Source organism: Drosophila obscura, unplaced genomic scaffold (genome assembly GCF_018151105.1).
Source record: "Drosophila obscura isolate BZ-5 IFL unplaced genomic scaffold, ASM1815110v1 contig_186, whole genome shotgun sequence".
Classification (NCBI taxonomy): Eukaryota; Metazoa; Arthropoda; class Insecta; order Diptera; family Drosophilidae; genus Drosophila; species Drosophila obscura.
Window position 1 is genome coordinate 104,238 of NW_024542774.1, and position 27,285 is coordinate 131,522.

The window sequence follows — 27,285 nt, forward strand, 5'->3', positions numbered from 1 at the left end:
GCCAACGGTTCGACAAATTGGCAACAAAGGAGGATATAGGGACGTTAAAGTCCCAATTAGACTCAGTGTCCGACCAGATCGAAACTCTTAAAGCGGAGAATGAGACTCTAAAGCGCGAGTTATGATCTTTAGTGAATCGGTTAAGATTTCTTGGGAGATTTGTTGTATGGTTTGCGGAATAAAGTTCGCCCGGAGTGGTTGAGTTTCAAATGTATTCTGATTCTATATTTCGTTTTTAGGTTTTCAACTTAATTACAATTTGCTGGCCTTGCTCTTTTGGCCGGCAGAGAATCTGCTTACTCTCCATTCCTCAATCGGAACGGATGTTTGGTTGCTGAGGTCTGATATTTGTTTGTGTAAGTTGAGCCGGTGCAGCTTTGTTGCAGAGTCGACGTTGTTGACGTTAGGGCCTGCTATACTAGCCGAAGTGGTTTCTGCGGGGCGAGGGTGAGGGTAGGTGCTGAGGTGGTAACTCCTCCCCCCTCAGTCTGAGCTACCGACCATAACGGAGGAATGGTTGGTGCGAAGGTGTGCGATGGTGTGGACGTGGGGTTCGAAGTAGTTGTTGCGTAAATGGTCGTCCTTTTTGAAAAACAAACGGTGCATATTGCACCCACCAGTAGTACTCCGAGAGCTGCATACGTTGTTGTAGCCTGTATCACCATTCCGGTTCGCATTCTTCCGATTTCCAAGTTAGTTTTGATGTCCTCCATCTTGAGTTCGTGGACCCCCAATTCTTGAGTTGTTCGGTTTTTCTTCAAAGACATTATCTGTGGAATCTCAAGTTTCATGTGTCCCACTTCTAGCTGCTCTACTGACTCGCATTGGATGTTGTTAACTACTGTTCCGCAATCGTTGAAAATGATGATTGCTGACCCGCTGAATATTTCTTCTGGTCCACAATCCGTTTGTATCTTCGCTTTCTCGCCATTGAAAATTGCGATATATCCTTTTTCCGGTTCGAAAATTTCTCTGCGGAATCCTATATCTTTTGTCTCACACTCCGTTGCCTCCCCATTCATCAGACTTCTCAGACAACCTTCGTTGATTCTTATTACAATCTTGTCGTTTTTACATGTATAAAGTTCCCTTATTTGTTGGCATTTGTTCTTATAATAATACATTTTGTTGTTGTTATGAGCTACAAAATTAGGTGCTATTACAAATTCTGTCTTATTTATGGGTAATGGTAGTATTCTTTTCAGTAAATACATTTCTTTCTTAAAAATTGGTAGGCTTATTGAAAATATTATGTCGGTACCATTCATTATGGCCTTTAGCTCTAAAAATTCGTACATGTGTTCCTCTGATAATATCTGCACCCTTTGGTCTTCTAAATTCTGTGTAATTCTCTGTGATTCTTCTTTATTTAATATGAACTTGGGGATTATTCCTACCCTTGCTAATAATAGGCTTTCCGTTACTTCGTTGAGGTTCAATGCTATCATGTCTATCGTGATTGAAATTCTGTCAATGTATTCTATCCTATAAATTCTTTAGTCTTCTTCCACAAATGTTTTACTTATCCCGTTTTTATAGTTGTTAATAAAAGAGTTTACCCTAACCTGTTCTCCGTTAATATGTTGTGTTAAGTTTTTAAACATTATAATGAACCTATTGTCCATGTTCTGCCGTGTACTTATTTCTTCATTTAACCTTCCCTCCTCTTCCTGTACTCTTCTGATCTCCTGTTCTAATTTTTCCGCATCTTCTGCGTCTAGATTTCCTGTGATTGCCTTTACTACCGAACCTAATCCGTTAATCAATCCCCTCTTACTTCTCTTCTTGGGAGATATCGTTTCTATTTTTCCTTTTACCAGACTCAATTTGTTTTGAAGTGCCCTGACTAAATCCTTCGTTTCACTATCTTCTTGTATAGTCCTGAGCGTTTGCTCCAAATGGCCAACGCTCTTTACATATTCCTCTAGTCGGACTATGTGTATGAAGGTTTTATATGTTTGTATTACCCTGGCTGGTCCTTATGTGATTTGCGCGATAGGCTCATCCTCTTTAAACTCTCTGATTTCAAACGTTCCTTTCGTCTCCATCACTGCAACCCATCTGAAATTTTTATTGATCATTAGTCTTGGTCACTTTTCTAATTTTCTCCTTGTGAATTTTCTGTGGTTTTGTTGTGTTTATTGTTAAATTATTGTCGGTTGCTACCTTATGTGTGGTGAACCTTGGTGTTAGCTTGTCCCGCCTATTTTCTTTTCTAAACATCGTGTCGTTGGTGTTTACTTTTATTGGGTCCTGCCTATCTTCGTTCGCTGCTTTTATTCTTTTAACCTTTTGTTCTTCTACCCTTTCCTTTACTCTTGGGTATATTTCTGCCTAGAATGCATTAATTTTTTGGAGATAATCGTGCTCGTTACTGAATGCCACATTACCCATAAAATTTTGCGTTCTTCCAGTGAACAGCTCGTGCGGCGTAAACTTTGTTGCCGAATGAATCGAGTTGTTGTATGTAATAAATGCTTCCTTCACTATATCTTCGTGTTTTACCTCTAACTTGTTTTCCTTTTTCTCCTCTATTATTATCCTGTAAATTTCTGTTATTGTTGAATGCAATCTTTCGACTGTTGCATTGCTCGAGGACTGTTAAAAGGATGTTGTGTGCAATTCTATCTCATATTGCTTACAAAAATCCTTAAACAGATTATAAGAAAATTCCACTCCTTGATCGCAAACTATTTTACTAGGAATCCCGAAAAGCGCTATAAAGTCCCTCAATGATGTGACTACGATGTGACTGCTGTCCCTAGCTGGAATTTTGTATCCCCACGCATACCTGGAGAATTTATCGATGACCTTTAAGACGTACTTTTTGTTTACAAAGTATAAATCTATATGCACTATTTGCATTGGTTTGGCCGGGGTTTCTGTTATACTATATTTTATTTTCTGGGGTTTCCTATCGTATTTCATTTTCTGACATCTGTCGCAGTTGTTAATCGTCTGTGCTATTATTGGCTTCATATGTGGGAAGTATAAGATTCTTTTGAGGTGGATTAATGTTTCCTCTATTCCCCTATGATTATTTCTTTCATGGTGTTCTTTGACTGCCTTTTCCTGCTGGTCTCTTTCTACTATTTCTGGTAGTATAAATGTGCATCTTATGGCTTTATAAATTCTGCTGTAGGCAAAATACTTACAATAAGCATTCTGTATAACTATAACCAGCTCGTCTGGTATAAAAATTGTCACCGTTCTATTGGGCTTCAGAATCTCTTTAAGCCTGCGTCCTATTGCCTCCTCTTCGAAGTTATCCTCGGTCCATGTTATCCTAATCTTGTTCCTAAAGGGGACTTCCTTCATTATTCTAGCTGGGGTTCCCTTTTTTACTACTATTTGAATATTATAATCGTTTAGTGGTTTCTCCGATATAGGAAATCCGAGGTGTAAGTCTTCTTCTGCGGAATGTATGGTTTCCCCGTTAGTCGCTACTTCCGACATGTTTTCCAGCATGATAATCTCTGGCTGTATCCTACTCAAGGCGTCTGCCACTACGTTGAGGGACCCTTTCTTGTATAGGATTTCATAATCGTATTCTAGCAATTGCAGTTTCCACCTAACCAACTTTGAATCTGGTTCTTTTATGCTCATTAGCCACGTCAGCGGTCTGTGGTCTGTGACTATTTTAAATCTCTGTCCGAATAGATAGTGTCTGAAGTGCTTTATTGCCCAAATAATAGCAAGCATCTCCTTTTCTATCGTTGCGTAGTTTATTTCCGCGTCTGACAATGTTCTATTAGCATACGCCAACGGTCTGTCCGCTCCCAAGTGTCCTTGGGACAGGACAGCTCCTACGGCATAATTGCTTGCATCTGTTGTAAGAATAAATGGTTTCGAGAAGTCGGGAAACTGCAAAATGGGGTCGTTACACAGCAGTGTTTTACATGTTTCGAATGTTTCTGTGAATTTTGAGTCAATTTGTACTGGTTTTTTCCCTTTTAGCTGCCTCGTTAGTGGTTTTGTTATGGCCGCGAAATCCTTTACGAACTTCCTGTAATATCCTAAAAGTCCCAAGAATGATTTTATTTGTTTCCTAGTCCTTGGGATTGGAAACCTTTTTATTGTTTCTATCTTCTTGGGATTCGGTTTAACTCCCTCTAAGGTTACTACATGACCTAAGTATTCTACCTCCTTTCTCAAAAATTCTGTCTTGTCTAATTGTAGTTTGAAGTTAGCGTTGTCTAATTTTGCGAACACTCTGTTCAAGTCGCTCATGTGCTCTTGTAAGGATGCGGAGTACACCATGATGTCATCCATATATACATGGCAACATTTCCCCAACAGCTCCCCGAAAAGGTTATTCATCAATCTCTGGAACGTCGCTGGGGCATTCTCACATATTCAAAGTGACCTCCTTCCGCGGAGAATGCTGTCTTCGGTATATCCTTTTCCTCTACCTCGATCTGATGATACCCGCTCGCCAAGTCTAGCGTCGAAAAGTATTTGGCTCTTCCTAAACCATCCAATACGTCATTTATTATTGGCATGGGGTACCTGTCCTTAATCAGTTTTTCATTGAGTTTCCTATAATCGACTACCATTCTCCATTTTCTCTGCCCTGACGCGTCCTTCTTTTTGGCCACCAGCCACACTGGGGCACTCCATGGGGAGTGACTGTGTCTAATGATCTTTTGTTCCAGCAAGTTTTCTATTTGTCCTTTCACCTCCTGTCTCTCCGTGAATGCGTATCTATATGGCTTTGAGTACACCGGGATATCGTCCGTTGTCCTCACCTGATGTTTGACAACGTTTGTGAACGACAAGTCCTCTCCCTCCATATAAAATGCCGATGGGTATTTTTTACATAGTCTTTTTAATTCAGTGATTTCTTCCTCATTCAAATGATCTGTTCTTATCTTATGAAACGGAATTCCTTTATTCCCTATATCTTTTCTGCTTTCTATGTTATTTATTTCTATATGCTCTTCAGCTTTGAGTTCTGAAACCACTAGTGGTTCCTCTAGAAACAATTCCTGGTCCTCTTCTGAATAGTTGGTTATCTCTACCAGACTCTGTCCTGCTGTTGCCTTATACAGGCCTTCTGATATTTCCATATTAGGTTTTACTTTCGTTTTGTTAATTAAGAACTCCCCATCCTGTAACTGTACCGGCACCTGTATAACCCTTTTTGTGCCCGCTTCTATCGTATATACCTCCGTTGCTCTGTATTGCGTCTGCCATATCTGTGTTTCTGTCGTCGCTGTACGCAGTTGTCGTTTGTCTACATCGATTACCACTCCTATTTGTTGTAGTATGTCTATTCCTACCAGTCCATCGAAAAACTGATGAAACTTAAAGAGGAGCAGTCTCATCTCTCCTACTCCTCCCAGTTCTCTGAACATGGCTAAGACTGTCACCTTCTGAACTTCGTGGGATCGTACGATTGTTTTTATTTTTATTGTTTCTTTTAATCTTCTAATGTGTTCTGCGGGTATTAATTCCGGTAATATGAAAGAAAATGTGGATCCTGTGTCTATAAGCATTTTAATATTTTTGTCTGCTGCTAGCCTAACCACTATATAGGGTAGGGTCGACTGATTCTTCTTTCCTCCTAAGTACCCTGTGCTTTGTTCGAGGCTGTCTGGAGAAAATTTCCGTCCTCTTCCTGAATATTGTGTAGCTGACCAACTGCAGCTGCTTGTCCGCTAACTCTAGTTGAGGTACTAGGCGTCTGCTGTGCTGCATACGACTGTCTGGAATTATTGGAGTTATATGACTGCCCTGTGTTATTTGTCATTCTAGACATCCTCGACTGTCCACTTCTCCCTGCGTCTTGTGGTGCCTGGAAAGCTAATTGCTCTTGGCGATTGTTCTGGCCCCAACGCCTTCCATTGTTCTGTTGGTCATAGCCCCATCTAGGGTTCCTATTCTGCTGGTTCCGATATGGACCCCTAGTGTACCCTGCTTGTTCGTTCTGCATAAAGGGAGCTCCCCTGAAGGGGTTTCCTCCCATTGGGTAGACGAACCCAAAACCTGGCCATCCGCTCCCATCAGTCATTGGGAACGGCATACCGAACGATGATTGTCCGTTCCCTCCCCATTGGTACTGTGGCCAACTTGGCGTTTCCCGGTGCGCCCCTGGCGTCTGAGTTTCTTTCCTGTCGTGCTCTTGCACCAAAGGTTCTTTAGTTTCCTTAGTCTGGTTCCCTGTTATCGGGTGCTCTTTTACCTCCTGTTCCGGCTCGTCTAGAGTATAGACATTCTTCTCTCTACAGGCTACTTCGTATGCCTTTGAAATGTCATCTACATGGATATTCCTAATTGTTAGGACCCTATCGGCCCTTTTATTGCCGAGAGGAAGGCGTTTAGTGCTATGTCTTCGTACCACTTGGTTCTTTCCTTCCTTAGCACCGAGTTCGGTTCTTTCACCTTACCCAAGCTGACGAGGGCCTTTCTTAACTCCAACACTTTTTGATATAGTGGCTCTAAGTCCAACTTTTTCTCCTTTATGTGTGTAAGTTCCATGATTAAATCCTGCTCGGATCTTTTATCTCTAAAATGAGACACCAATGCCTTCTTAATGTTGTCCCAATTCAAATCTACCTCATTCAACTCCAATGCCCTATCTGCCGCTCCTATTACCTTGCTTCTTATGGCCCTAAGGGCTATAACTCCTACCGATGACCTTTCCTCTCCTTTTATAAGGCCTAATATCTGTTCTACCGCTGATATAAACCCATCTAACTTCTCCACACTTCCTTCATACTTTGGTAAAATCTCCACTAACTCTATGACTCGAACCGCTTCGAGCAATTTTGTGTTGCTGGGTTGGGTCATTTCTAATTGTCCCTGGTTCTCGTCACTAACTGCTGAAGCCTCCGTGTCTACCGGAATAACCCTTTGTCTACTGCTTTCCTTTGACATATAGTCTATTTCGATTATTTTCTTTTCTTATTTTACGTATTTTATAGTGTTTGTGTGTATAGTGATTTGTGTAAGGTGTGTATCGTATCTTAATTATAATGTGTGCTTGTGTAATTCTATAGTGTGTGTTACTTAAGTGTTTATACTAGATCGAGTTTGTCCTTGTGTGTCCTTGTGTTCGTGAAATGGAGTCTGCAATTGATTAAAATGAGTATCTTTCCGATCGTACTTTTCTAATGACATGGTGTGCCGTGAAATGGTTTATTCTTCATTTATAGTTATTCGATCGCCTTATGTGCGTCTTTTTATTTACTTTGTGGCTTTACCTTACACGCTGAAGCTAGTCACAATACTGTGCGTTACAGTATCTGTAACCAATTGCGGACAGTCGTGTCTCCCTGGTAGCGTTTCCCTGTTCCATCTGCCTGTCACCCCTATGCTAGGCGTCCGCACTGTGCGTTACAGTACTTTGCCCTACGCATGTGAGTGACTTGGATTGCGTATCTTTTAATTTGTATCGCCTCCTTCGCGGAGTCTTGGCCATCACCATTTTCGGTGTTTTATTCATTGTCTTTTGTGCCCTTTATCTTTTCGTGCCGGCCCTGTCTCTATGTTGTGTGTGTGTGTGTGTCTTCGACCGTTCGATGCTCGACTCGACCCGACAGAGTGTTTAGCGTTGCCTCCGTCGAACCAAACCGTCGCTGCTGTAGTCCCCTCCAACGACCCGATCATTGGCACAATTACTCGTACCCACGACTCTATGATCGTATCGGCCCCTCGGCTTGACGTCGAACCGACAGCAACTGCCCGACTCACCGTCGAACCGCATCCGCTCGAACCGCACTCGGTCGAACCGCAGCCGATCGAACCGCAACGATCGACCCACCGCCGCTCGAACCTCGCACGATCGAACCGCTCCCTCTCGAGCCGCCGTCCACCGACATTTTTCCACGACACTTTTGCACTCTTTTCTCCTCACTCCTCTCTGACAATTTATTTGCAATAATTATGCTCGTTTTGGTCCGAATAACTCGAATCTCCACTACCCTGGCCAACGTGCCATACTATCTCTCTTTTAATGATTGCCCACTTCACTGCTCACCATTGTATTCCCGTACTTTTCGTTCTCACAATTTGAGGGTTTATTACATTTTATTTCTTTATTTTTATACACGTACTCAAAAAAGAGTTAAGGGGTATATTAGATTTGTGGTAAAAGTGGATGTGTGCAACGCAGAGAAGGAAACGTTTCCGACCCCATAAAGTATATATATTCTTGATCAGCATCAATAGCCGAGTCGATATAGCCATGTCCGTCTGTCCGTCCGTCTGTCCGTCCGTCGTCCGTCCGTCCGTCCGTCCGTCTGTCCGTCTGTCCGTCTTGATGAGCGCCTAGATCTGAGAGACTATAAGAGCTAGAGAAACCAAATTTGGTTTCCAGACTCATGTGATATCACACTGCTACAAGTGTATTTCAAAATTTCGCCCCGCCCCCTTCCGCCCCCACAAAGGACGAAAATCTGTGGCAGGCACATTTTTAAAGATACGATAAAACTAAAAACGCATTATCGTAGAAAATCATATCTACCAGACTGCCGAATCTGAATCAGATCGGATCATAATTATAGCCAGAATGAAGAAATTAATTTTCAGATGCTTCCCGTGCCCCCTACCGCAAACGACAACGCAACTCATTTTCCTTCTCGCTCGCACACTTGCCGCGTTCAGTGCGCGAGCAACCCCTAGCGTAGGAGATGTAGAATCTAAATGGAATATGTACATTGTACAATCTACATGTTAGATGTAGAATATACATTGTAGATGTAGATGTAGATATCAGATTTAGGAAAAAAATTTAAAATGTAAAATTTTTTTTTTAATTCTAAAATTCTAAAAAATCATATGCTCAAAAATGTATATACTGACTGAGTACGGGTATAAGTAGAGTCGCGTCCCCAGAAGCGACTCGCACGTTCCTTCTCGTTTTGTTTTATTTTCTCCTCCATTTCACGTCACTCTACTCACACGTACATATTTTCTGATATCTTTCCTTACAGGATTGTTAGTGTCGCTATTTTCCAATACATCTCGTGCGTGGTTCTCTCTCGCTGTCTCGGTCCTCTAGGGTCCTACTTCTTCCAGATTTCCGTCCTTTAACGAGAGTGTCCGACTGCGCCAGTTATAATCTTTGTGAATCGGTTAAGATTTCTTGGGAGATTTGGTGTATGAGGTGGTTTGCGGAATAAAGTACGCCCGGAGTGGTTAAGTTTCAAATGTATTCTGATTCTATATTTCGTTTTTAGGTTTTCAACTTAATTACAATTTGCTGGCCTTGCTCTTTTGGCCGGCAGAGAATCTGCTTACTCTCCATTCCTCAATCGGAACGGATGTTTGGTTGCTGAGGTCTGATATTTGTTTGTGTAAGTTGAGCCGGTGCAACTTTGTTGCAGAGTCGACGTTGTTGACGTTAGGGCCTGCTATACTAGCCGAAGTGGTTTCTGCGGGGCGAGGGTGAGGGTAGGTGCTGAGGTGGTAACTCGCGATTTCCAGCAATTAAAAAGCGACAGAGAGCAGGACCGAAAGGAGCTTAGCAGACTGGAGCAAAGCAGCAAGGCCCGGAACTTAATTTTCAAAGGCCTAGAGAAGGAAGATGCTACAAAGGAGGGAGTGGAAAAATTGCTACGGGGTAAAATGGCGATCTCGAACGCATCAGTACGAGAAACTCGAGTGCTCTACCAAAGAAACAATAATACGGGAGTGCTGGTGGAAATGGAGAATTCTTCGGCGATAAATGAGGTATTAAAAAATGGAAAAAAGCTAGCGGGTAGTTCAGTCTATATTGACAGAGACCTTAGCCAACAGCAGCAAGAAAACAAGCTGGCCCTAATGCAGTTGAAAAAGGAGCTGGTTTCCATAAACAAGAACCATAAGGCCTTCGTCAAAAATGACCAGATCTATGTAGAGGGCAAATGGGTGTCCTTTAACAACGCCCACGTGCTCACTTGCAAAGGAAAGCCAGCTAACTCGATTCTAAAGGAACTCTATGGCGCTGCATTGGATGAAACCGACATTACTCACACGCGACTTCTCACCAAAGCCAGGGAATCAAAAAACTAGAACGGCAAATACTCAAAACAGCATACACATTAATATATTGTCATACAACATCGCAGGTTTAGCAAATAAGCTTATCTTTAGTCAATTTTTATACCCGTACTCAAAAAAGAGTTAAGGGGTATATTAGATTTGTGGTAAAAGTGGATGTGTGTAACGCAGAGAAGGAAACGTTTCCGACCCCATAAAGTATATATATTCTTGATCAGCATCAATAGCCGAGTCGATATAGCCATGTCTGTCTGTCCGTCTGTCCGTCTGTCTGTCTTGTTGAGCGCCTAGATCTCAGAGACTATAAGAGCTAGGGCAACCAAATTTGGTTTCCAGACTTATGTGATATCCCACTGCTACAAGTGTATTTCAAAATTTCGCCCCGCCTCCTTCCGCCCCCACAAAGGACGAAAATCTGTGACAGGCACAATTTTAAAGATACGATAAAACTAAAAACGCAGTATCGTAGAGAATGACCATATCTACCAGACTGCCGAATCTGAATCAGATCGGATCATAATTATAGCCAGAATGAAGAAATTAATTTTCAGTTGCTTCCCCTCCCCCTCCCGGTCCAGACAACGCAACTCATTTTCCTTCTCGCTCGCACACGCTGCCGCGTTCAGTGCGCGAGCAACCCCTAGCGGAGGAGATGTAGAATATGAATGGAACATGTACAATCTACATGTTAGATGTAGAATAGACATTGTAGATGAGATGTAGATAGCAGATGTAGCAAAAAAATGTAAAATGTAAATTTTTTTTTTTTTTTCTAAAATTCTAAAAAATTATAAGCTCAATAATGTATATACTGACTGAGTACGGGTATAAGTAGAGTCGTGTCCCCAGAAACGACTCACACGTTCCTTCTCGTTTTAATTTATAAATACTTATCAAATATTTTTCCAATACGTAACATTTTTCTACCAAAACATGCAGCAGTACGAACCATACTTCCCAAATCATATTCTGTCATGAGAGCCAGCCGTAAGAACGGCAGCTAGAGGAAGAGCAAGTGGTGGCCAACTTAGAGGCATCCACACAGACTTAGTCGCATCAACCCGACCTCAACTGCAATGGCTGGCAAGGCTATTATGATCAACTACGCGACATGATCCAAGAGTCCACGAGTTCTAGTGTAATGGTCGTGGGTGACCTTAATGCTAGAATAGGAACACATCAGTGCACCCCTGTGAGTAAAGACCACGCAGGAAAATTCGAAATGCTCATTAGGGCAGCAAAGGATCTTAAAGTAGACACCAATGGCAAGAATGTAATAGAGATGTGCGAGGACAACAGCTTCACGGTCCTTAACGGCAGAACGCAAAGCGACGGGGACGGAAGGTACACCTTCATGAGAGGCCAAGCGGTGTCCACAATAGACTACTGTCTTATCAATGGCATGTGGCATAATCGCATTGAAGATATGCAAGTAGTGCCCGAAACTTTCTCGGACCACTTACCGCTAGCTATACAAATCGACCTTCACGCACAACCCAATCCACACGACAACAAACTGCTCCCGAAACTGCAATGGAACGATAGGTACCGCCAGCAGTACAGAGCCCAACTCAAACAGAAAAGCGAACGGCAAGACTGCCAACCCGAAGCACCTAATATTGAGACCCTAACAAACTGGATAAAGATAGCGGCAGCCTGCATGCAAAAACCCGCCCACTATACAAGAAAACAGATCATATTGAAACGGTCACTTCACACAGGCAATGCGGATGAGAAGCGGGAGTACCAAGAAGCGAACACAGCCTTCAAAACAATGTGCAGAAAAAAAAGGACGACCACTATAGGAATATGGAGCTTGAAGTAAATAATATTAAAGATAGCAAGGGTTTCTGGGAGTTTGTCAGGAGGTTGAATGGGATCAACAGGAGCATGCAAATCAGAGTTGAACCGGACAGCTTGGCGCAGCATTTTAAAAATCTACTCCTACAGGACAGCCAAGCGATATTGCACTATTTTGCTTTGCCATACACCGTAAATAGAGAGCTAGACCTGGAAATATCGCAGTGGGAAGTCAAGGCAGCAGTGAACAAGAGCAAAAACTGTAAAGCCCCCGGAATCGAGCGGATACCAGCAGAATTCCTAAAAAACGCACCTGATGTCGCTGATGCAGCGAACTATAGGGGGATATCCTTCCTTACTTCGACTATGAAGGTGTTCGCATCAATAGTGCTTTCGCGTCTTAATGACTGGGTAGAAAAGAATGGTGTGCTCAGCGAATACCAAGCAGGGTTTAGAAGAGGTTACAGCACAGTGGACAGCATTTTCGTGCTGGTGGCTATAGCAAAAGAGTACAAGAGGCGAAACCAGAAGATGTACACCTGCTACATAGACTTTAAAGCGGCTTTCGACACCATCGACCGACATAGCTTATTTTTAAAACTTAGCTTGGACGGAGTATCAACAAAAATTTTGAACATACTAAAATGTCTCTACAGCGATAAACCGGCCGCGGTCTGGAACGGAAATAATCTGTCAGAATGGTTCTTATGCAACCTGGGAGTAAAGCAATGATGTCTCCTAAGCCCACTGCTATATGTCCGTGGACGACATATACGACATATCGTACATATAGGAACGGAAAACATCAAGGTACTTATGTACGCAGACGACATGGTAATCTTGGCAGAATCGCACACCATGCTGCAAGAAATGATCGACACCATGCAAAATTATTGCCAAACTTGGGGCCTAAGAATCAACGCCGAAAAAACAAAAGTCATGGTGATAAAAGATGGCAGAGGCCGCAAGGCACAGCACGAAACGTGGACCCTCAATGGAGAGATACTGGAAATGGTCCGTGAGTTTAAGTACCTTGGAGTCACACTAACTCAAAATATGAGCTTTGAGAAGTATGTGAAAAACAAGCTAGCGGACGTAAAGGTTGCTTTAAATTGCACATGGAAACAGCTGCTTGGCAAAAGAAAAGTTTCTCCGAGCACAAAATATAAAATATACATGGCAACAGCACAAACTATAATGGGCTATGCAGCGGAAGTTTGGGGACACGAGCGCTATAAAGCAACAGAAAAACTCCTGCGATTTTATATTAAAAAAATCTTTACACTTCCACAAAACACGCCGACGTACGCAATCCAACTGGAAACTGGTCTCTCGGCAGTATTTATATATACGCTGCAAAAACATTTCAGCTATGCAACCAAAGTGGTGGATATGCCTGACGATCGACTCCCAAGCAAGGTACTTAAGTATGTGACAAACCACAAAACCGATTTCATCGCGAGCTGGGAAGCGATAGCAAACGTCCGGGTAATTTCCATAGATTCTCAAAACCCTGCATTGTGGAGAACATGGCATGACCAGATCATCAGAGCCACAGACGAGGCGGATAGACAAGCGTGGGCACAACGAGCTAGTGAAAGCGTATCAAGGTCTCTATACAGTAGCCTTGCCCATAATCTGGTAGACTACTATTTCACAGATAGCATAGATGCATCTTCAGAGAACGCACAAAAACTCTACCACTTAACGCGTCCCCATACAGAAATCTCTCTGCAGCAGAGTGCACGCTGTGCAATATGCACGCACCGGAGGATACGATGCACTTTCTGGCGACATGTCCCATCCTAAAGGAGATCAGAGTAAAACACTGCGGTAGTCCAACTCTAACAGTCCTGGGCTTGACTGCCCTGCTCAACGGAACGGGCTGGCACGAACTGGCACATTTCGTTAAGGAAATGTTGCTTTACAGAGAGAATGTATTGATAGAGCGGTTTTACAGTAGGCGAAAATATCTTAAATAAAATTAAGTAACAATATTAATAGGGCGAACGGCATCCCGCCAACAGAATAGTTCGAAAATTTAATTTAATTATTTATATTTATCCTTAATACAAATTAAAAAATAAAGAATTACTACTACTACACGAATTAACAATACAAAGGCATTGGAGGCATGTTTCATCTGAAGATAATGCAGCAGATGTACTGTCTAGAGGAATGACGTCGACTAAATTCGCGAAAAATAGTATGTGTTTTTATGGCCCAGGAGGATGATATAATATACAAAATAAAGCACAACAACTCATACAACAAACTAATAAGAATAATTGCTTACATGATGCGTTTCCGAGGAAGGAAAACGTACACAAGCAAAACCATCCAATTCAATGAGATGAAAGAAGCTCAGAATATTGTCATTCGTAACATACAACAGAATGATTTCAAAGAGGACATACGTCACTTACTAAGACATAAGGAAACGCAAAAGGGAAGTTCGATTAACTCGCTTACACCGTTTATGGATCAGGAGGGAATCTTGCGAGTAGGTGGTTGATTGGAAGCGGCAAATATTTCATTTGACGCCAAACACCCAATGCTCCTGCCTTACAACGATCCAATTGTCAAGTTGATCCTTGCTAAAATACACAAGGACAACATGCATTGTGGCCCCCAGGCATTGCTGACATCACGGAAACCATTTTGGATACTTAAAGGAAAAAAAACATGGCCAGAAGCATTGTGCAGAGCTGTGTAAAGTGCACGAGTGCACTTCTTCTAGTGACACAAGCAAGGCCATTCCTCAATTCTGGAGTTAATTACTGTGGACCATTTAAAATCCACTATAAAATACGAGGAAAGAAGCCTAATACAGCATACATAGCCATATTTTGTTGTTTCGCGACTAAAGCAGTACATTTAGAGCTAGTCAGCGATCTCACCACAGAAGCATTTTTAGCGGCACTTCGACGGTTCATCTCTCGTCGAGGAAAATGTCAAGTACTCCATTGCGACAATGCTACAAATTTCGTAGGAGCCAGGAACAAACTGCAAGAGTTAAAAAAGGCTATATTCTCAGAAAAGGCAAAGGATCAAATTGTACAGGAGTGCAACAACAAAGGGGTACAGTTCAAATTTATACCTCCTCGTGCACCACACTTCGGCGGTTTATGGGAAGCTGCAGTAAAATCTGCAAAGCAACTGCTTTTAAAAAATGTGACGACGGAAAATTTAACATATGAGGAATTAGACTTCCTGATGGGAGAGCCCTAACCGCACAAACCGACAGTGAGCCATCCCAACAACCGAAGACGCTAGGAAATTGAAACACTCATTCTGGACGCAATGGTCCAACGAATACCTACAACATCTACAACAGCGTCAAAAGTGGAGGAAATCGTCGGCGAACATTAAAGAAGCAACATTGGTAATATTAAAGGAAGATAATAAACCGGTATTACAATGGCCACTTGGAAGAATCACTCGATTGTTTCATGACAGGGACAATTTCGGACGAGTGATTGAAGTAAAAACAGGCAAGAGAATCTTCAAACGAGAGATTCAGCATGTTGCTCCACTGTTCAACGAAGAGGAACCCACACATAAACATCCGATAGATGATCCATCAGAAAATGGAGAGGCATCTGAAGACAGACAGCCTAGAAAATGAACACAGCCGAATAGACTGTCGATAACCATGACAATGTTTGTCATATTATTACTTTTACCGTTAGCAATGGCGCAATCAATCAACATAACCCAGTTTGGATCCAAACCGGATATATACTTCGAAAGAGTAGGATCCAGCCAATTTGCGACAACTGACTGGACCATCATTGTCTATTACAACCTCAAGCCTTATTGGAAAGACATAACACACCATGGGTACTACAAAAGTAGACTACAAGTAGACGCATGCACCAGTATGTATAAACATTTCAAACATATATTCAAACATATATAGGACCTGAAAGCTGAAAATAATTTATTAGCAAGGCCACGGAAACAAAGAGCTCCGCTGGACATCATTGGAAACATCGCAAGCAGTCTGTTTGGCGTATTAGACTCAACATATGCCCGTGACATGTCGGAAACGATAGCAAAGGTTAAGATAAGGAGAATCACCTACTAACTCTGCTTAAAAATCAGACATCATTGATTGACTCTACAATTAATGTAATAAAACGGGATGAAATATCAAACTCCAAAAGACTAAGTCGAGTTGAGGACTTTATCACCGAGTCAAAGGGAAGAGCTGATCACTTCATCGCTTTTCAATGTTACTTAGCATTATCTACGCAGTTGACTCTATTATCTGCAAACCTTCAACGAATGCAAGCAGAAATCATCAATGTCTTGACAGATATCCACACAACACAATTGGCCCTATGCTAATATCAGCACGACAACTAAAGGAACAACTAGAACAGATACGTGATCATTTAAGGCCAGGACAAGCACTTCCAGTGACTCCCGCCAATATGCTCATGGTTTACCAAATGATGAAAGCTGAAGGCACAATAATAGATGATCATGCAATCATCAAGGTGACATTTCCATTAGTGTCAGCAAACAAACTTGAAATATACAAGTTAAAGCCGATCCCGGTGACAAATAAAAATGAGATAAGCATGTTTGAAATAAAAACACTATATATGGCAATCAACAGTCATCGAGACGAGTTCATTGAACTATCAGAGAGTGAATTCAAAAACTGTCATCAAGAAGCAAACAGTGACTTTGTGTGCTACAATAAACAAACCATGTTCTCAGCCGAAACAAGTTGTGAACTACAAATGTTTCACAATAAAACGGATTCATCGTGTCACCTAGTCAACAAGAAAGGATCGTATCTTATGCTAGCGCCCCTAGTGGTCATAATCGGCGGTGCAAGGTGGCAACGATCGGGAGTGAGAGAAGTGTAGCTACCTATTTATGTTCATTATTTGGAAATGGCGGATGCGGCACTTTCGCTGTTATCAGGTTCTGGTAGGTGCGCCCAGCGACGGTCATGGTCTTTTCTATGCTGGCTCCCACCCGAAGAGGTTACGTCGCTAGTACAAATCAATTAAATAGCGACTACCTTAATCCGCGCCGAGGTAAACTCACAGTGTTTCTGCCCGATATTTAAAATAAAACAAGATCGAAGCAATTATAAAGTGAACAAAAGTGTGGAGCAGCAACTAGATACCAAGTGGAAATAACAAGAGTGTCAATCGCCAATAAGCGGTAAGTCGGCCAGTTTTTATTCCAGTAGAATTGTTGGGCAACCATTTTTATACCCGTACTCAAAAAAGAGTTAAGGGGTATATTAGATTTGTGGTAAAAGTGGATGTGTGTAACGCAGAGAAGGAAACGTTTCCGACCCCATAAAGTATATATATTCTTGATCAGCATCAATAGCCGAGTCGATATAGCCATGTCTGTCTGTCCGTCTGTCCGTCTGTCTGTCTGTCTGTCTGTCTGTCTGTCTGTCTGTCTTGTTGAGCGCCTAGATCTCAGAGACTATAAGAGCTAGGGCAACCAAATTTGGTTTCCAGACTCATGTAATATCCCACTGCTACAAGTGTATTTCAAAATTTCGCCCCGCCCCCTTCCGCCCACACAAAAGACGAAAATCTGTGGCAGGCACATTTTTAAAGATACGATAAAACTAAAACCGCAGTATCGTAGAGAATGCCCATATCTACCAGACTGCCGAATCTGATCCAGATCGGATTATAATTATAGCCAGAATGAAGAAATTAATTTTCAGTTGCTTCCCCTCCCCCTCCCGACACGACAACGCATCTCATTTTCCTTCTCGCTCGCACACTCTGCCGCGTTCAGTGCGCGAGCAACCCCTAGCGGAGGAGATGTAGAATCTAAATGGAACATGTACAATCTACATGTTAGATGTAGAATAGACATTGTATATGTATATGTAGATAGCAGATGTAGCAAAAAAATGTAAGATGTAAAATTTTTTTTTTCTAAAATTCAAAAAAATCATAAGCTCAAAAATGTATATACTGACTGAGTACGGGTATAAGTAGAGTCGTGTCCCCAGAAACGACTCACACGTTCCTTCTCGTTTTTTATGTGCAATTGCAGAATTGGCACTTAGTGCAATTTTAAATTCGAATTGCCCAGTACATCGCTGGCTCATTAGCAGCTGACTCCAAGTAACTAAAAGAGATCGCTTCGCCGACTAAAACCAGCAACAAAGCAGCTGGCATGCAGACGGCTGAGCGGGAATTCGCCGCATTCCATTCCTTGCTGTGTGACACTCATACCCTACCGTTGCACTTTGGAATTGTGATACTTTCAAATATAAGTTCACTCCCAGGGCAACCTATGTTTTTCCCGCTATCACTGTTGTTTCCTATAGAATATTGGTAGCAGGAGTTAAGTGAGCTACCTTTTTGTTACCACTAACCGCTTCAATTTCGTTCTATACTATTTTTGTTTTGTTTTCTCTCGTATTCTCTTCTATTTTGACTAGCACATACAAGATAAGCTGATACAAACCGTTACAGCCATATGAAAACGATCGCATGGCCCCCATACATTTTTATGAATATTTTTTTTTTCTTTTATTTTTTTTGTTTTATTACCGACTAATCTCAGCATTATTAATAATAAATAAACTCAATTACTCGATTCGAGAGAAATGCCTTGTAACCGGAGCCCAGAAAAGTTCATTAATCTGAAAGACACTGAGACGCTTTGCTATTTGTGTTCGAAAAACATCGTTAATAAAGATCTAGCATTGGTGACGAGTTGTGGTCACACCTTCCACCCAGAGTGCTTTAATTCAGCCAATGGACAAAGAAAACGTTGTCCAGTGTGCAAACAGGCCTTAGAAGTAGGAAGCTCAACGTCCATATCAAATCTTAACACCGCACGGGCATCAACTTCGAATTATAGAGCACCTTCAGTCGCTCAGTCACTTCTTACTAGATCGAAAGCCAAACAAATCGAAGGTGCAACCATGTCTGACCCTGCAAATGATCAGGAGAATGTAGAGGCTTCCACCCCGTCTTCGGCTAACAGAGCTACGAGGGATGTATTGCAAACAGTATTGGCTAGCACGATATCAGCTGAAATGGCAAAGCAAACTCTAGCTATGACCTCAGCATTGGCCCAGTTAACCGATAGATTAACACAAGCTATTAGTCTAGGCTTACAAGCCAGTTCGACTGCTTCAGCTAGAGAGGGATCTCCAATCGGAATGGAACAGATGCCAACAGTGACACACGTTGAGCAGCAGAATCTTCAGCAACTGTTGTCCAATTTACAGTCTCATTCAGCTTCTGTTCAAGCAGGGGAATCTGATCGAAGATCCAGTCAGACTCCACTAGCTTTTGAGGTGCGTCCCGACCGCATAAGTCAGATAATGGCAAATTGGAAGTTGCGATTTAACGGGAAGGATTCGATGTCTATAGATAACTTCATTTATAGAGTCGAAGCCTTGACCCATCAAACCCTGAATGGGAATTTTGAATTGGTTGCTCGCCATTCTAGCAACTTATTTGAGGGCAAGGCTAGTGAATGGTACTGGAGATACCACAAAAGTGTATCTCAGATTCGTCGGTATGACTTGTGTTTGGCTCTAAAAGGGCAATTTAAAGATTCTCGCACTGATCGCATAATACGTACTGAAATCGAAGAACGTAAACAGCGTTCCAATGAATCGTTTGACGATTTCTACAGCGTGATCGCCTCCTTGGCAGATAAGCTCACACACCCATTGTCAGAGATGTCTTTATTAGAGACTTTACGGGCTAATCTGCTTACTGAGGTTCAGCAAGAAATTCTGTACGAACCGGCAACCACAATTGCTCAATTGCGACATCTTGTGCGAACCCGAGAAATTTTTATGCAAACGGTACACAAACCGTCCGTGGCCATACGGAAGCCAAAATATCGGAATATTAGTGCGTAGCAAACAGACTACGTTTCTGAGTCGGAGATTTCGGATAATGAAGAGTTGGATTTAGCTGCCATTGAGGCTTCTTGTTGGAATTGTGAGGCGAAGGGCCACCGTTACCAGGAGTGTTTAGCAGAACGGCGAGTTTTCTGTTTTGGCTGCGGAAAGGCTGACACGTATAAGCCTAGCTGTCGCCGTTGCAGCTTAAATTCCACAAAAACCTCAGCAGCGCGTGCACCGCAGAGAAGTGCACGCAAACAGTTTGTCTCGAAGGGGACGAATACCGATTAGATGGTACTCAACAATTGTTACATAAACTAATACCTGCCACGTCAAACCACGATTTAAAACCTTTCATTGATCATTATACTCCCTTCCAAAGTATAACTCGTTCCCGATTACGTAGAATCGCCTTTAATCGTAAAAATAGGTCTGAACGCAAGATGCTATTAGAGACGGTAATTGGGAAACCTCATGATTTACGACCGTATGCTCAAGTCACCTTACTAGGTAAAACAGTTGTTGGATTGTTGGACACGGGAGCTTCGGTGTGCTGCATTGGCGGACAGTTTTCTAAAGACGTGATAGAGACAACAACATATAAGCGGTTGTCGGCCTCAGTGAAAACGGCAGATGGTAAATCGCAGGACATAATTGGTCGCCTGACTACTGAGGTAGACTATCGAGGCGAATCCCGGAAAATTACCTTCTTTCTAGTCCCCTCCTTGTCTGGAGACTTGTATCTAGGTATATACTTATGGACGGCATATCAATTGCTTCCAAATTCTCTCTAAATTGAACAGCTTTCTGTTTCGTCTTTGAGCGACCCTTTAAGTAGGTCATTAACTGAACAACAACAGCAATTCCTAGCAAAAACTATGCGCCAGTTTCCTTCGTTCGCTATAAAAGGTTTGGGACGCACTACCTTAATATCGCATTCGATTGATGTGGCGGACGCCAAACCAATTAAGCAGCGTCATTATCCCGTTTCACCCGCGATAGAAAAATCGATGTACGACGAGTTAGATCGTATGCTGAGTCTGGGCGTCATCGAAGAATCGAACAGTAGTTGGTCCTCACCAGTCGTGCTAGTGCGCAAGCCTGGCAAAGTTCGATTATGTATTGATAGCAGAAAAGTTAATGACCTTACAGTAAAGGATGCCTACCCCATGCCACTTATTGATGGTATTCTGGCAAGATTACCCAAAGCCGAGTTCATTACGAGCTTAGATCTTAAAGACGCCTTTTGGCAAATACCTCTTGATATTAAATCGCGCGATAAAACAGCCTTTACGGTTCCTGGCAGACCCCTTTACCAGTTTACAGTGATGCCATTTGGGTTAACCAATTCACCTCATACCATGTCAAGGCTCATGGATAAAATTATTCCAGCCAACTTGCGTAATGAAGTTTTCATCTACCTGGATGACGTCTTGATCGTGTCTGACACCTTTGAGCGGCATATGGAAGTATTGGGGATTGTAGCTAACCAATTAAAGATAGCCAATTTGACCATAAATGTGGAAAAAAGTCATTTCTGCCGGAAAGAGGTCAAGTATTTAGGCCACGTAATTGGCAATGGCACCATTAGTACCGATCCAGAGAAAATCCTAGCTATTACCGACTTCCCGGTACCTCGATCGATTAAGCAAGTTCGTCGTTTCCTTGGCCTAACTGGATGGTATCATAAATTTATCCAGAACTACGCTGCACTAGCGGCCGCTTTAACTGATACCTTAAAGCAGAAGCGTAGTTTTGGTTGGAGCGAAGAAGCCCAAAAAGCGGTTCGAGTTGTTAAAAGAGCATATGAGTACAGCTCCGGTGTTAAATAGCCCGAATTTTAACATACCCTTTAGCATACATTGTGATGCAAGTAACACCGGCGTAGGAGCCGTTTTGATGCAAAACACGGAGGATAATGAGGAAGTTCCTGTAGCCTTTATGTTCCGGAAGCTAAATAAATGCCAAAGAAACTACACAGTTACCGAAAAAGAGTGTTTAGCAGCAGTTTTAGCGGTTAAGAAGTTTAGGGCATATATCGAAGGACAAGAGTTTAGCATTATTACAGACCATGCGTCGTTAAAATGGCTAATGACCCAAGCGGATCTCAGTTCCTGGTTAGCTAGATGGTCCTTAAAACTTCAAGGTTTCCATTTTAAGATTCAGCATCGGAAGGGAAGTCAAAACATAGTTCCCGATGCTCTTTCACGTACAAATACAGAAGACCTATCGTCATTAGTTATGGTCAGTATTGTAGATCTTCAGTCCGAACAGTTTAAGTCGCTTGAGTACGTATCCCTCAAAGACAAAATTGAAGTAAATGCGACCAAAACTCCCGATCTAAAGTTGGTACACGGTTACATTTATCGACGAGCCGAACACGCTGCCAAAGAAAAAATAGCTGACGATTTGTGTTGGAAGCTTTGGATACCCCGGGGATTAGTCGAAGAAGCCTTAAAAGATGCTCATGAAGACCCACTAGCATCCCACTGTGGTATAAATAAAACTCTAGAAAAACTTAGACGGTTTTACTATTCGCCAAGTTTGGTGTCCGACGTAAAAACGTACATAAACAAGTGTCATGTGTGTAAGATCACAAAGTATCCCAATCGCACCCTGCCACCTCCGCTAGGGAACACTGGTCAGTCTGATAGGGTTTTCCAGAAACTTTATGTCGATTTCCTTGGACCTTATCCCCGAAGTCGTTCTGGTCATATAGGGATATTTATCGTTTTGGACCACTTGTCTAAGTTTCCTTTTCTAAAGCCAGTAAAAAAATTTACTGCGGATGTAGTCACACGATACCTGGAGGAAGATGAAGACCTCCGCTAGGGAACACTGGTCAGTCTGATAGGGTTTTCCAGAAACTTTATGTCGATTTCCTTGGACCTTATCCCCGAAGTCGTTCTGGTCATATAGGGATATTTATCGTTTTGGACCACTTGTCTAAGTTTTCTTTTCTAAAGCCAGTAAAAAAATTTACTGCGGATGTAGTCACACGATACCTGGAGGAAGATGTGTTCCACTGCTTTGGTGTTCCTGAAACAATCGTTTCGGACAATGGGGTGCAGTTTATGTCAGAGATTTTTAACTCTCTACTGAAAAAATATCACATTGTTCACACTTATACTGCTTTTTACGCTCCGCAGGCCAACGCATCAGAACGAGTGAACAGATCAGTTATAGCTGCAATAAAGTCCTATGTTCGCCCTGATCAAAAGAATTGGGATGAGCAGCTCAGTAGCATTTGCTGTGCTCTACGTTCCTCAGTCCATTCCGCTATAAATACCACGCCATATCGCCTCGCCTTTGGCCAGCACATGGTAGTCGATGGAGCCAGCTACAAGCTGTTAAGGAAGTTACAGATGTTAGAAGATCGTACGGTACAAGTGAGCACAGAAGATTCGTTTGAGCTCATTAGGCACAAGGCCAAAGATACAATGCACGCCCAACACTCTCGAAATGAAAGAACGTATAATTTACGTAGTCGGGAGGTGTCATTTAGCGTAGGTCAGGAGATATATCGCCGGAACTTCCAGCAAAGCAACTTCGCCAAAGGCTTCAGTGCGAAACTGGCACCAGCTTTTATAAAAAGTCGGATAAGACGGAAGCTGGGAAATTGTTATTACGAGGTTGAAGATTTGCAGGGTAAAGTGATATTAAAATTTCATGCAAAAGACTTAAAACAATAACTTGCTCTTTTTAATATAAACAGGTTCAAGCGAGGATCCCACTTTTGGTGTTGTTCCCCCAAAGTGTGATTTTGGTAGGGGGAAATTGTAGTGTCGCTTGAAACATCGATTTTGGAGCCACCGAAATTAAAATTTCCCTAGGCGAATGTGGTAGCTTATGCTAGCGCCCCTAGTGGTCATAATCGGCGGTGCAAGGTGGCAACGATCGGGAGTGAGAGTAGTGTAGCTACCTATTTATGTTAATTATTTGGAAATGGCGGATGCGGCACTTTCGCTGTTATCAGGTTCTGGTAGGTGCGCCCAGCGACGGTCATGGTCTTTTCTATGCTGGCTCCCACCCGAAGAGGTTACGTCGCTAGTACAAATCAATTAAATAGCGACTACCTTAATCCGCGCCGAGGTCAACTCACAGTGTTTCTGCCCGATATTTAAAATAAAACAAGATCGAAGCAATTATAAAGTGAACAAAAGTGTGGAGCAGCAACTAGATACCAAGTGGAAATAACAAGAGTGCCAATCGCCAATAAGCGGTAAGTCGGCCAGTTTTTATTCCAGTAGAATTGTTGGGCAACCATTTTTTTTTATGTGCAATTGCAGAATTGGCACTTAGTGCAATTTTAAATTCGAATTGCCCAGTCCAGCCAGTTGCCAGCCCAATGGTCGCTGGCTCATTAGCAGCTGACTCCAAGCAACAAAGCAGCTGGCATGCAGACAGCTGAGCGGGAATTCGCCGCATTCCATTCCTTGCTGTGTGACACTCATACCCTACCGTTGCACTTTGGAATTGTGATACTTTCAAATATAAGTTCACTCCCAAGGCAACCTATGTTTTTCCCGCTATCACTGTTGTTTCCTATAGAATATTGGTAGCAGGAGTTAAGTGAGCTACCTTTTTGTTACCACTAACCGCTTCAATTTCGTTCTATACTATTTTTGTTTTGTTTTCTCTCGTATTCTCTTCTATTTTGACTAGCACATACAAGATAAGCTGATACAAACCGTTACAGCCATATGAAAACGATCGCATGGCCCCCATACATTTTTATGAAATTTTTTTTTTCTTTTATTTTTTTTTGTTTTATTACCGACTAATCTCAGCATTATTAATAATAAATAAACTCAATTACTCGATTCGAGAGAAATGCCTTGTAACCGGAGCCCAGAAAAGTTCATTAATCTGAAAGACACTGAGACGCTTTGCTATTTGTGTTCGAAAAACATCGTTAATAAAGATCTAGCATTGGTGACGAGTTGTGGTCACACCTTCCACCCAGAGTGCTTTAATTCAGCCAATGGTCAAAGAAAACGTTGTCCAGTGTGCAAACAGGCCTTAGAAGTAGGAAGCTCAACGTCCATATCAAATCTTAACACCGCACGGGCATCAACTTCGAATTATAGAGCACCTTCAGTCGCTCAGTCACTTCTTACTAGATCCAAAGCCAAACAAATCGAAGGTGCAACCATGTCTGACCCTGCAAATGATCAGGAGAATGTAGAGGCTTCCACCCCGTCTTCGGCTAACAGAGCTACGAGGGATGTATTGCAAACAGTATTGGCTAGCACGATATCAGCTGAAATGGCAAAGCAAACTCTAGCTATGACCTCAGCATTGGCCCAGTTAACCGATAGATTAACACAAGCTATTAGTCTAGGCTTACAAGCCAGTTCGACTACTTCAGCTAGAGAGGGATCTCCAATCGGAATGGAACAGATGCCAACAGTGACACACGTTGAGCAGCAGAATCTTCAGCAACTGCTGTCCAATTCACAGTCTCATTCAGCTTCTGTTCAAGCAAGGGAATCTGATCGAAGATCCAGTCAGACTCCACTAGCTTTTGAGGTGCGTCCCGACCGCATAAGTCAGATAATGGCAAATTGGAAGTTGCGATTTAACGGGAAGGATTCGATGTCTATAGATAACTTCATTTATAGAGTCGAAGCCTTGACCCATCAAACCCTGAATGGGAATTTTGAATTGGTTGCTCGCCATTCTAGCAACTTATTTGAGGGCAAGGCTAGTGAATGGTACTGGAGATACCACAAAAGTGTATCTCAGATTCGTTGGTATGACTTGTGTTTGGCTCTAAAAGGGCAATTTAAAGATTCTCGCACTGATCGCATAATACGTACTGAAATCGAAGAACGTAAACAGCGTTCCAATGAATCGTTTGACGATTTCTACAGCGTGATCGCCTCCTTGGCAGATAAGCTCACACACCCATTGTCAGAGATGTCTTTATTAGAGACTTTACGGGCTAATCTGCTAACTGAGGTTCAGCAAGAAATTCTGTATGAACCGGCAACCACAATTGCTCAATTGCGACATCTTGTGCGAACCCGAGAAATTTTTATGCAAACGGTACACAAACCGTCCGTGGCCATACCGAAGCCAAAATATCGGAATATTAGTGCGGTAGGGCAGCAAACAGACTACGTTTCTGAGTCGGAGATTTCGGATAATGAAGAGTTGGATTTAGCTGCCATTGAGGCTTCTTGTTGGAATTGTGAGGCGAAGGGCCACCGTTACCAGGAGTGTTTAGCAGAACGGCGAGTTTTCTGTTTTGGCTGCGGAAAGGCTGACACGTATAAGCCTAGCTGTCGCCGTTGCAGCTTAAATTCCACAAAAAACTCAGCAGCGCGTGCACCGCAGAGAAGTGCACGCAAACAGTTTGTCTCGAAGGGGACGAATACCGATTAGATGGTACTCAACAATTGTTACATAAACTAATACCTGCCACGTCAAACCACCCTGATTTAAAACCTTTCATTGATCATTATACTCCCTTCCAAAGTATAACTCGTTCCCGATTACGTAGAATCGCCTTTAATCGTAAAAATAGGTCTGAACGCAAGATACTATTAGAGACGGTAATTGGGAAACTGCCTGATTTACGACCGTATGCTCAAGTCACCTTACTATGTAAAACAGTTGTTGGATTGTTGGACACGGGAGCTTCGGTGTGCTGCATTGGCGGACAGTTTGCTAAAGACGTGATAGAGACAACAACATATAAGCGGTTGTCGGCCTCAGTGAAAACGGCAGATGGTAAATCGCAGGACATAATTGGTCGCCTGACTACTGAGGTAGACTATCGAGGCGAATCCCGGAAAATTACCTTCTTTCTAGTCCCCTCCTTGTCTGGAGACTTGTATCTAGGTATAGACTTCTGGACGGCATATCAATTGCTTCGTCTTTGAGCGACCCTTTAAGTAGGTCATTAACTGAACAACAACAGCAATTCCTAGCAAAAACTATGCGCCAGTTTCCTTCGTTCGCTATAAAAGGTTTGGGACGCACTACCTTAATATCGCATTCGATTGATGTGGCGGACGCCAAACCAATTAAGCAGCGACATTATCCCGTTTCACCCGCGATAGAAAAATCGATGTACGACGTGTTCGGAGCAGCAGCCGATAATAGGTCTTCTTAATATCATATAGTCATACATCATCTCTTATACTGCTTATACTTATCGCTCTCTCAGTACGCTCCCGTACACACGCACATATGCCAGTACTGCTTATAGTGCATTGCTTCGCCCTGTTCTCGGTGCAGTCCAAAGATTCGTCGAACGCATCGAGTCGTAGTTCAAGGCCACGGCCTCAAACCATTTGTAACCCGTCGTGAAAATAAAAAACATTTGTAAACTTAACCAACGGAGTAAATTATTGTAAATGTGGAGTCAGAGTTGCCGAAAAAGCTCGGCAGCTTCCAACATTTTGGTGACCCCGACGTGATCGCCGTGGACTTACAGTGCGTTAAAAGTGTTTAAACCATTCAATCAATCCAAATTTGAAGGTTTAACATGACATTTGTGAAAAAGTAGCGAACCAAAAGTCGTTGTGACCGACCTTAGCAGTTCTAGCGGCCCGCTATTCGTTTTCGTATTCTCTTTCACCGTCTGCTTCAGCCTGCGCAACGCACTGTCGAGACTGGCT

The 27,285-nt window shown here is 42.5% G+C and overlaps 2 protein-coding genes across 3 annotated transcripts in view; one reads left to right on the forward strand and one right to left on the reverse strand.

Moving 5' to 3' along the window:
* Positions 1 to 222: 222 nt before the first annotated feature.
* On the reverse strand, positions 223 to 8,969 carry LOC121404125. Of its 2 annotated transcripts, none has more exons than XM_041592991.1 (2): positions 8,935 to 8,969; positions 223 to 2,061 (listed from the first exon to the last, which is right to left on the reverse strand). In XM_041592991.1, exon 2 carries the CDS (start codon positions 1,446 to 1,448, stop codon positions 414 to 416), a length of 1,035 nt encoding a protein of 344 aa, XP_041448925.1. In that variant the 5' UTR covers positions 1,449 to 2,061; positions 8,935 to 8,969; the 3' UTR covers positions 223 to 413. The 2 variants fall into 2 exon arrangements, with proteins under 2 accessions (XP_041448925.1, XP_041448926.1); XM_041592992.1 differs by lacking the exon at positions 8,935 to 8,969 and adding an exon at positions 7,206 to 7,287.
* Positions 8,970 to 16,390: 7,421 nt separating this feature from the next.
* LOC121404126 overlaps positions 16,391 to 27,285 on the forward strand; it is a 43,547-nt gene continuing 32,652 nt past the window's right edge. The window contains exon 1 of the mRNA XM_041592993.1: positions 16,391 to 16,971. The gene's annotated coding sequence lies outside the window, so the exon portion shown is untranslated. The remainder of the gene's footprint in view (positions 16,972 to 27,285) is intronic.